Source organism: Mastomys coucha, unplaced genomic scaffold, assembly GCF_008632895.1.
Source record: "Mastomys coucha isolate ucsf_1 unplaced genomic scaffold, UCSF_Mcou_1 pScaffold6, whole genome shotgun sequence".
NCBI classification, from domain to species: Eukaryota; Metazoa; Chordata; class Mammalia; order Rodentia; family Muridae; genus Mastomys; species Mastomys coucha.
In genome coordinates, this window is record NW_022196912.1 from 25,712,845 (window position 1) to 25,724,021 (window position 11,177).

The 11,177-nt window shown below is 46.9% G+C and overlaps 1 protein-coding gene across 1 annotated transcript in view; it reads left to right on the forward strand.

The window, feature by feature from the left end:
• Nucleotides 1-11,177, forward strand: part of Kif3c (kinesin family member 3C) — a 44,216-nt gene that overhangs the window by 20,059 nt on the left and 12,980 nt on the right. Inside the window, exons 2-5 of the mRNA XM_031356002.1 lie at nucleotides 5,656-5,757; nucleotides 6,261-6,383; nucleotides 8,113-8,231; nucleotides 8,996-9,112. Coding sequence (XP_031211862.1) covers nucleotides 5,656-5,757; nucleotides 6,261-6,383; nucleotides 8,113-8,231; nucleotides 8,996-9,112 — 461 coding nt within the window. The remainder of the gene's footprint in view (nucleotides 1-5,655; nucleotides 5,758-6,260; nucleotides 6,384-8,112; nucleotides 8,232-8,995; nucleotides 9,113-11,177) is intronic.

The window sequence follows — 11,177 nt, forward strand, 5'->3', positions numbered from 1 at the left end:
AAGGCCCAGGCAATCTTTCCTTTGGGTGTCCCGAAACCTGCTTCCTTTGAAATCCCACGTGTACTCTCGGTCTGTGTTCTGGGTTGAAGGGGTGCTTCCTCCTTACCACCGTTTTTTGATTTTATCATCTCTGGGCCTAGTCTCCTAACCTTCTTTGTCTTTGCAGCCTGAAGAATCCTATTTTCCGTCTCTGACAGCAGCCATGGGAAGGTCTTTACTGCCCTTCTCTGACTCTCCTGTCTCTTTTGAGTCTCTGGAGATTCTAAATGGAACCGTACACAGCATTCCAGATCTGGCTGCATCATTTGCTCTCTGCAAGAGGATAATTCGTTTTGTTTCCAAAAAGCCTTCACAAAGGTCCCCGGCCGCTGCTGTAGGATCTTTGGCTGTGGCAGCATATTAAGCTGCTTGCTATCTTCTGGGAGCAGTAGAGAATCCTTCCTGTCCCTCTCCTGTCCTGTTCTGGCTCACAGCTTCTTGCCCACAGCTATCATCTAATGAGCAGAGTTAGGATCACTTTCCTCTCAGATGGAAAGCTGTAACAGAAGTCTACCTGCCTGCCTTTATTTATTTTTTTAGTCAGCTCACGTTGTTCCTTATGACCTAGAATGATTTGAGGGTGTCTGTGAAATTGAGCGTTTAATTAGTACATCCTTTCTTGTACAGTTTTTTTTTTTGGGGGGGTTTCTTGTTTGTTTGTTTGCATTAAGATTTATTTATTTATTTTATGTATACATGAGTGCACTGTCACTGTCATTGGATCCAATTACAGATGGTTGTGAGCCACTATGTGGTTGCTGGGAATTGCACTCATGACCTTTGGAAGAGCAGCCAGTGCTCTTAACCTCTGAGCCATCTCTCCAGCCCCAGCCCTTTGTTTTGTTTTGTTTTGGTTTTTTTTTTTTTGTAAAGGTTTATTTATTTATTATATGTAAGTACATTGTAACTGTCTTCAGACACTCCAGAAGAGGGTGTTAGATTTGTTATGGGTGGTTGTGAGCCACCATGTGGGTGCTGGGATTTGAACTCACGACCTTCAGAAGAGCAGTCAGTGCTCTTAACCACTGAGCCATCTCTCCAGCCCCTTTGTTTTGTTTTGTTTTGTTTTTTTTGTTTGTTTGTTTGTTTGGTTTTTTGAAACAGGGTTTCTCTGTATAGCCCTGGCTGTCCTGGAACTCACTCTGTAGACCAGGCTGGCCTCAAACTTGGAAATCCGCCTGCCTCTGCCTCCCAAGTGCTGGGATTAAAGGCATGCGCCACCACTGCTCAGCTTTGTTTTGTTTGTTTGTTTGTTTTTTAAGATAGTTTCTCTATATAGCCTTGGCTGGCCTGGAACTTACAGAGATCTCCCCAAGTCTGCCTACTGAGAGCCAGGATCAAAGGTGTGCATCACCACTGCCCAACTTCCTTGAATAATTTCTAACAGATCAGTTCTGCCATCCCACACTTAGACATTTTCCCACACTGTTTGTGTTTCCTTCCCCAACCCACTTTCCTTTCTCCATCCCCCACGTCCTCATGCAATGCTGAATGACAACTGATGTACAACCTTCTCACGGGACATTTTAACATCTAAAGTTCTGGGAACTGGCTTCCCTAGTGCTGCAGTAATTTTGTCTCAGTTTGAAAGAACTCTGAGAGGTCAGGTGCAATCTTCTTTTCCTGAAAACGTGTTGCTTGTCCTGTAGCTGGTTCGATTTCTTTTTTTCTTTTGGTTTTTTGAGACAGGGTTTCTCTGTGTAGCCCTGGCTGTCCTGGAACTCACTCTGTATACCAGGCTGGCCTCAAACTCAGAAATCTGCTTGTCTCTGCCTCCCAAGTGCTGGGATTAAAGGCGGGCACTACCACCGCCTGGCTAGCTGGTTCAATTTCTAAAGACCTCAACACAGGGACACATAAGTCACCTGGGGACTTAGGAAAATGCAGATGTGTGTGTGTGTGTGTGTGTGTGTGTGTGTGTGTGTGTTTGTGTGCGCGTGCGCACGCCTACTCACACGTGTCCTAAAGCTTGTATGTGTCGGAAGAAGCCAGATTTTGACATTACTATCTCCCTCTATCTCTACCCACCTTATTGTTTCAGACAAGGTCTGTCAGTGACCCTAGACTGGCTGGCCAGCAGGCCACAGTGACCTTCCTGTCTCCATCACCCCTCTTAGCACTGCTGCACTGAACTCAGGTTTATTATGCTTACACAGCAAGCCTTCTACCCACAAAGTCACGTCCACAGAGCCAAATGCAGAGTCTGGGTGGCCTGGTACTTTCCCAGGAGATTCCGATATGCGGCAAAATTTGAGAAGTATTGTCTTTTCACTTAACGCCAAAGTAAAGGATGCTAGAGTTACATAAAGTGCTGAGGGAAATGTAAAGGCTCAGGGCTGGAGTGGACAATGTGCCAGATGTGGAGACTGGACCGACAGCAGGTCGTTGAAGACCTGTTATCCCGGTGTTAGGGGGTCAGTTACCCGTGGTCCTCAACAGCACCGGGCTTTACTTCACGCCTCTCCCACCGCATTGCTGGGCTTCCCGGTGGCTGATTCCCCATGACAGGGGACATGAGGTGATGGATAAAAGAAGCTGGCATGGAGTCCAGTAAAAAAGGATTGGGACCTGTCTCTGAATGAGCCCAAGGATTCTGTACCATTCCTCAAACACTCATCGGGCACTGCTTCCCGTCAAGGACTGTGTTGGGACCCTGACATATGAGGGAGGCATGATTCTTGCCTCCATGAAGCTAATGGGATGAAACAGGCAATGGTCCTAATGGGGAAACAGTAGGAGTGTGCCCTGGTTATGGAGGAGGTCTGAACTTGAGCTTTGCAGGGATCGAAGACATTTTCCTAAGCTGTTCCTTGCTAGGTCTTTCAAGATGAGCAGCAGTTTTCCAGGAAGCTGTGGAATAGGAAGACGACAGCGACAGTGTCAGATATCCTCCTGTGGGGAGTAGAAGCAAGCCCCTTGGATAATTTGAGCAGAGGAGATATTATTTAGACTTGTGTTTTTTGGAGACCCAGGTGGATGGAAGAGGAAACTGGGACTGTAAAAGCCTGTGGGTGGTCCAGGCTAGTCTTAAACATTTTAGTGAGGTCAGTATTAGTAAGGACGAAGAGGAGACAGGGATGTAAACTCCACTGAAAAACGTTTGATGGTGACTGGCCATTCATAGGGGTGAGCGCGAAGCTGTGCTGAGGCAAGCCGCCAAGGGCATCAAAGTGGAGAGCTATACAAGAGAAATCAAGATGAGTTAATTCTGTGACAACAATGGGCTGGCTAGATGGAGAGACAGTCACCCAGGGTGCAGGGGGCTGTGGTGTGAATCAAGGATTGTCATCACCCAGGGTGCAGAGGACTGGGGTGTGAATCAAGGACTGCCATCACCCAGGGTGCAGGGGGCTGTGGTGTGCATCAAGAATAGCCTGCCTCTCCATGGCCCTTGCTCTCTCCTTTGTCTTTGTGACTGTACGGGCCTGATGTGAGGCTCCTGCCACTCCAACCATCCACTGCCATACCGCACAAGCCAGCTTCTGACCTCCCCACAGCCTACTTTTACCCCTGTCCTGCTCTGTTCCCAGTGACCTGATGCTCCAAGAGGGCTGCCCATTCTCCCCGCCCCAGTCTGGCAGCACCCCCAAGCTCTGAGAGCTCACCCGAAGACATGTCAGCTGGTTCCACTGGGACAAATTCCAGTGGGGAGACAGCCAGTTTATTCCAGTGGCTCAAGGTGATGTCAACCTTCCAAGAGGCCAGCAATGAGATCAGAGGGCCACTGGCTGCCTGAGGAAAGTGCCCTCTTCGTCCCAACAGTGACGGTGCATTTCAAGGAGTCACACTTCGTAGAAACCCATTTTTGTGTCAGCACTGGGTTTGGGAAGCACCTGCTGAAAGCACTGATTGGGGGCAGAGAGGCTTTCACACAGCATGGGTCTCTCAGCAAAGCTGGGAACATGAAATGCAGATCTCTGTTATTTTCTCATTGGTGGTCCAAGACTAGTTATCCTTCCTCCCTCTGTCCCCTCCCCTCCCCTCCCTCTCTCTCTTCATTTGTTACATGGGGAGATGAACAGTCTCCGATCTGAGATGTTCACTACGTTGAGGGTTCTATTTAGCACCTGACATTGTGCTCCCTGTGCTTGTGAGCTGTCCAGAAAGGAAGTGATGTTCTGATAGTGCAGATGTGAGGACCGAGGCAGTGCCTGGCTGGGTCTCCTGCTTAGTGGGCAGAGGCAGAGTCTTTTAGGTGGTGTCTAAAGCTGATGCAGCCTCTGAGGCCTCATTTTGTCCCCTGTTGCTGTGGAATCTCTCCCTTGGGTTGTTTTGATTTCCTTAGCAGCCCAAGATTAGCCCAAGGTTTCCTGCTGCCCCAGTGATGAGTTGTCTTCCTGAGTCAGGAACTACTCAGTACAGGGTTGGGCTACCCAGTGGCGGCCATTTCTCTTCCTGCTGCATGCCATCTGGGGCTCGGCTGCCAGGAATAGATTGCCACCCACCCTCCTCGCAGGCATGGTGACCCAGCAGCTCCTTGTCTCCATAGCAGAGATCAGGTGCCTTATATTCCCAAAGGGCTTCTCTCTTCTTTTCATCCTTAAGGATCCTGTTCACAGTAGAAGCTTTGTGCTCCAGCTCCAGGGACCAGAGGGGAAAACTCCATTCCCATCAGCGGCTACAAGGCTCCATCTGGATATGCCTTAAGTCTTCTCCTAAAAGGATCAAAGGGAAAGGAGCGGAGTCTCTGCTCTGTGGTCCTGCTTGGAGAGGACTTACAGAGTAGAAGCAGGAAAATCAGAAGTTCAAGTTATCCTTGGCTACATTACATAAAGGGATGGAGGGAGGAAGAGAACCAACCTATCTATCTATCTATCTATCTATCTATCTATCTATCTATCTATCTATCATCTATCTATCTATCTATCATCTATCTATCTATCTATCATCTATCTATCTATCTATCTATCTATCTATCTATCTATCTATCTATCTCTTTCTAAGACAGGGTTTTTCTGTGAAGCCCTGGCTGGCCTAGAACTTGCTCTTTAGACTAGGCTGGCCTTAATATTCACAGAGTGTTACCTGCCTCTGCCTCCTGAATGCTGGGGTTAAATGTGGGTCTTACCACAATCGGGCTGAAAATCTTAAACTGTCAACAGGCATGATGACAAATACCTGTAATCCCTGCACTCAGGTGGTAGAAACAGGAGGATTTCCACAACTTGCAGGCTAACCTGGCCTACAGTGTAAGTACCAGGTTAGACAACATTATTACATAGTGAGATTCCTTCTCAAAAAGCAAAGTAAAGGGCCGTATGTGGTAGTGCACATCTTTAATCCCAGCACTAGGGAGGCCAAGGCAGGCCTATCTCTGTGAGTTCAAGACCAGCCTGGTCTACAAAGTGAGTTCCAGGACAACCAGTGCTGTTACACAGAGAAACCCTGACTCAAAAAACAAACAAACAAACAAACAAACAAAACCCCAAAATCAAAACAGCCAAACCAATAAAGCTATGTTCTGGAACATGCTTGTAATCCTAGCGCTGTTGTCCTCCACAGCATAGAAGGTTTAAGGTTAGACCCTGTGACCAACAAACAAAAAGTCCAAAATTGAGATGGTATACACCTTTGTCAATCCCATCTTTGACCCCGCCCCCTCCCTTGTGTTCTCAGGCCATGGAAAGCAAGCTACTCATTGGAGGGCGGAACATCATGGATCACACCAATGAGCAACAGAAGATGTTGGAACTGAAGCGGCAGGAGATAGCGGAACAGGTAAGGCTGCTGGCTTCCGGTTCCCTGAAGCATATGACCTTGGGGTCATGGGTTGGGTTGCTTGGGGCCATAAGCCCTGATGGACTAGGAATCCTGGAATTATAATGCAAAACCCAAGCTAAGTCGCTTGGACTCCCTGGGTGTACCAGCTTGGGGTCTCTCTTTCGATGAAAGGAAGTGGCAGCTTCCCATGCAGTTAGCCTCCACAAGACTCCTGTGCCTTCACAGGGTTGTCCATTGCCAGCTGTGTGGCTGTTTCCTAAGTCATCGAGTTAGTTACCAATCAACTATAAAGGGTATGCCAGCTCTTAGGGCTAGGGCTTCCATGCACACAGGGCCACAGCTGACGAAGTTGTATTCACAGGATCTGAGAAAAGGGGACTGTGTCCATGAAAAAGTTAGGTGCTACAACAGGCAAACTGAGCCAGCCCCTGTGCTCCCGTATCCTCCCTCCCACTGGGCGTGGTCTTCTCTTGTGATCTCCTTGCGCTCCCTTCCTCTAGAAACGTCGTGAGCGGGAAATGCAGCAGGAGATGCTGCTCCGCGATGAAGAGACCATGGAGTTACGTGGTACCTACTCGTCCTTGCAGCAGGAGGTGGAAGTTAAAACCAAGAAACTCAAGAAGGTAAGATGCGCAGCGGGGTAAACAGGCCGCTGCCTAAGAGGGTGTGCCTCAAAGGTCCCTCCCCATCACTCAACCCCTGAGCTATACTGTTTGGGCTGTGGGGTCGGGGGCAGCCAGGAGACAGGCATCTGGTGTCAGGGTATCACTTCCAGTCTACAGTGTGGCCATCCTCACTCACGATCCTGGCTGACTTCTCTACTTTGGGAGTTACCAATGAATCCTAGTTTTGGTAGCTGGGTCAGGGAATGTGACGTGACTAAGGAGACTTTATGTCCACACCACACCAAGGGACAAGAATCTGTGGGGCTGGAGAGATGGCTCAGCGGTTAAGAGCACCAACTGCTCTTCCAAATGTTGTAAGTTCAAATCCCAGCCACCACGTGATGGCTCACAACCATCCATAATGAGATTTGATGCTCTCTTCTGGAGTGTCTGAAGACAGCTACAGTGTACTTACATATAATAGAAAAAAAAAAAAAAAGAATCTGGCCGCCTGGATCCTGCAAAAGTCATGGACATTTGTGACCTGAGATGGGGTCTAGGGGTAGAAAATTGCAGTGTGGCCGGGCGGTGGTGGTGGACGCCTTTAATCCCAGCACTTGGGAGGCAGAGGCAGGCAGATTTCTGAGTTTGAGGTCAGCCTGGTCTACAGAATGAGTTCCAGGACAGCCAAGGCTACACAGAGGAACCCTGTCTCGAAAAAAAAAAAAGAAAAGAAAAGAAAAGAAAAGAAAGAAAGAAAGAAAGAAAGAAAGAAAATTGCAGTGTGGACTCAGGGAAGAGTACCAGGAGGCCCCAGGATTATTGTTGTGGTCACCTCCAGCTGGCCAGACCTAGTCCTTATAGTGGTTACTAGTACAGCACTCAGCAGTTTGGAGGGAATGGGAGAGCCATTGCTGGCTCTCATGCCCTTCCTTTTGAGTGGGTTATCTTCCCAACTCATTTAACCTCCAACCCTAACCATGGATCTCCAAAATGAGACAGGTTCCATGCTTTTTTGTTTGTTTGTTTATTTGTATTTATTTAATTCTTTTGGTTTTTTGAATTGAGACTGGTTTCTCTGTGTAGCCCTGGCTGTCCTAGAATTCACTCTGTAGACCAGGCTGGCCTCAAAATCAAGATACCCACCTGTTTCTGCCTCTCAAGTGCTGGGATTAAAGGTGTGAGCCACCACCGTCCAGCCTGGCTCTACTCTTTTTTTTGATCAGTTATGACCTTTCAGTTGGTATACATCTTATCTTTCTCACCTGTAAAGAGAGGGTGTCAGACTAGCATTCCCTCAGTTCTCTTTCTGTTTGAACACTCCATCATACACACATAATACATACATATATATACACATACACATATATACATATATATGTATGTATGTATATATGTGTGTGTGTATATATGTGTATATATGTATATATACACATATATATATGTATATATACACACATATATACACACACACATATATATACACATATACATATATATATGTATATATTGGAGAGAGAGAGAGAGAGAGAGAGAGAGAGAGAGAGAGAGAGCGCCATCCATGATATGGATGGAACTGAATCACAGGGAGGGACAACAGCAGCCCTTGAGATTGCCCATCCTGACTCATAGGGAAGAACAGCCATTTTGAGTTCAGAGCAGTATCCCCAGCCTCAGCCCGGGAAGCCCAGGCTTGGGTAACTGAGGCCTGACTGAACACCTCTGAGATACACTTGTGTATGTACAGCTCTATGCCAAGCTACAGGCGGTGAAAGCCGAGATCCAGGACCAACATGAGGAGTACATCCGAGTGCGGCAAGACCTGGAGGAGGCGCAGAATGAGCAGACCCGGGAACTCAAGCTCAAGTAGGGCTGGCTCCTCTTCTGGTTCTGGGTCCCCACAGTCTCTTCCCAGGGCCTCTGTGGAGAGTCTTCTGAAAGCCATAGTTTGACTATGCACTCACATGTCTGTGCCCCCCCCTTGTTTGCATTTCTGGGGTTTTGTTTTTTTTTTTTTTTTTGAGACAGGGTCCCACTCTGTAGCTCAAGTAGTCTTGAAACTTTCAGCTATCCCCCTGCTTCAGCTTCCCAGTTACTGTGTTAACACGTGTAGGCTATCCAGCTTGTATGTCTTTGGTGTTTTGGGCCTAAAGGTGTGATTCACAAAAGGGGGACATGGGTTGACATTTATTATTATTATTATTATTATTATTATTATTATTATTATTATTATTATTATTGAGACTGGGTTTCACTGAACATTACTACTACTACTACTACTACTACTACTACTACTACTACTACTATTATCATCATTATTATTATTATTGAGACTGGGTCTCTCAGTGAACCTGGAGCTCATGAGATTGGCCAGCTTTTAAGTAGTTCTACTTTCTCAACCTACTTTGATGGCTCCACCTCCCCCGTCAGAGTACATGCTGAGTGCTAGTGGAAAATAACCCTCAGGGCCCTGGGCCCATAGACTTTGCATTAGAAGCTGTGGTCTTCAAGTTCCATTATTGTGTGGCAATGGCGCCCCTTCCACCCTTGTTCTCCCCGCCTCTGTTTCCTCTGTGATGAGCTCTCTCCTTCCCTCCCTCCATTTCTGCCTTGTACCCACCGCCCCTCAGGTACCTCATCATTGAGAACTTCATCCCCCCTGAGGAGAAGAACAAGATCATGAACCGACTTTTCCTGGACTGTGAGGAGGAGCAGTGGAAGTTCCAGCCTCTGGTGCCAGCTGGAGTGTGAGTCCTCTGGCCATTTGTGGGGACCTAGGGACTTGCAAGCCTCTCCGGGGTCATGAGACCCTGTTGCAGAAGGACAGATGTTGGGGGCTTGGGGAGTGCATTAAGAGGTGGACATGGAGTATGAGTTTTGCCAGGATCTAACCTGTATGGGGTCTCCATGTAGGAAGTGGTCTGGATGTGAAAGGCTCCTGTAAGGGGGCGGGGGGGGGGGCTTGTGGTAGGAAGCGCTTCAGTCCCCAGTATAAAGGACTGGTTACTTCTGGTGGATACATGTGTGAGCTTTTGTTGGTTGCCAGAAATAGCAACAGTTGTTAATATTTGCCCAGCTCTGATGTGTACGAATACAGGCAGAAGGTAAGCCAGAGATTTCTGAGCTTGTGATCCGGAGGGAAAGACTGAGAAGTGTCATACCTGGGCACCACAGAGGCCCGATGCAGTCTTTCTAGCTTCTCAGCTGGGTGATTCAGCAATTCCACCTGTTTCCATCCCCGTAAGCTTGAAGTCTTTACGTGCAGCTGTATCAGTTAGCTGGGTGTGCAGCGCCCTCTGCTGGTAGCTGCATAGAACGAGGTGGACTATTCAAAGCAGACGGAGTGCCTCACTCAGCTGGACCAAATCTGTATACAGTGATGGAGGGACAGTACTTCTCTGGAGATTCTTTACTCTCTGTATCCTAGGGATGCTCCTGCCATGGATCCTCTTCCATTTCCAGAGCTGGGATGGAAGCTAGTACGAGGTCGGTAGTGTCTAAGTGCGTTACATGCCTGTTTAATCTGCTTCCTGAAAGGGTGACCCTACCCACCAGATTGATACAAATTGGTAATAGCAAATTTATGAATAATGGCTTTTTAGTGTTGGCACTTTGCCTTTAAGAAAAATCTATCTTTTTTGGATAAATGTGGTAGTGTACACTTTTAATCCCAGCACTGGGGAAGCAGAGGCAGGATTTCTGTGAGCTTGAGTCCAGCTTGGTCTACTTAGCAAAGTCCAGGTCAGCCCAGGACTGTATATAGAGATCCTATCACAAGCAAGGCAGCAAAGCAAAGCAAACATTGTCTTCTATTACCACATACAATGGTTATTTTTAGGAAGTTTCATACTGAGAGATTTTAATTCTATTATATAGGTCATGTTCATTTTTTCCAGTTCCCCAATTATGTAATTTACGGATGTTTCCCTGCCCCCAGCCCTGAGATCATTATTACATTTAAATGCCTGTTTAATCTGGAATTAAGAAGGGATATTTGATTGTTTTCATTTTTTTCTTGAGACAAGAGTTATGCAATGTCGCCAAGGCTGGCCTGAAGTTCACTGTGTAGGTCAGACTGGCTTTGAACTCCTGAGTTCAATCCTCCTGATTCCTGCCTTAGGAATGCCTGGATTACTTGCATGTGTGACATGTGCCCTGTTTAACTGAGGAAAGGAAACAAATGAGAACAGCATATGACATGTATATAAGACAGTTCCACCGTGAAACCCATTTCCTTGAATTCTAACTTAATATTATGTAAAAACGTATTTTATTTCTTAATGCCAATTAGTCACTTTCCTTCTTTTTTAAAATTTTATTTAAGTTTTTACTGCATTTAGTTGTGTGTTAGGAGCTAAGTGAGCATGACCTAACATTCATTTGAATGTCAGAGGACAACTCACGGAAGTTGAGTCTATCATGTGGGTCCCAGGGATTGAACTCAGGCTGCTAGGCCAAAGCACAGTGCATCCAGCTGCTGAGCATCTCACCAGCCCAAACTTCTTGGGTTTTTGTTTTTGGGTTTGGTTTTTTTGTTTTTGTTTTGGTTTGGTTTTTTTTGGTTTTTCGAGACAGAGTTTCTCTGTGTAGCCCTGGCTGTCCTGGAACTCACTCTGTAGACCAGGCTGGCCTCCAACTCAGATATCCGCCTGCCTCTGCCTTCTAAGTACTGGGATTAAAGGCATGTGCCACCACTGCCCAGCAAACTTCTTGTTTTAATGTATTATTATTGTGTGTGAATGAATGTGTGCATGCTTTGTGTTGGATGAGTGTGTGCATGCTTTGTGTTGGATGAGTGTGTGCATGCTTTGT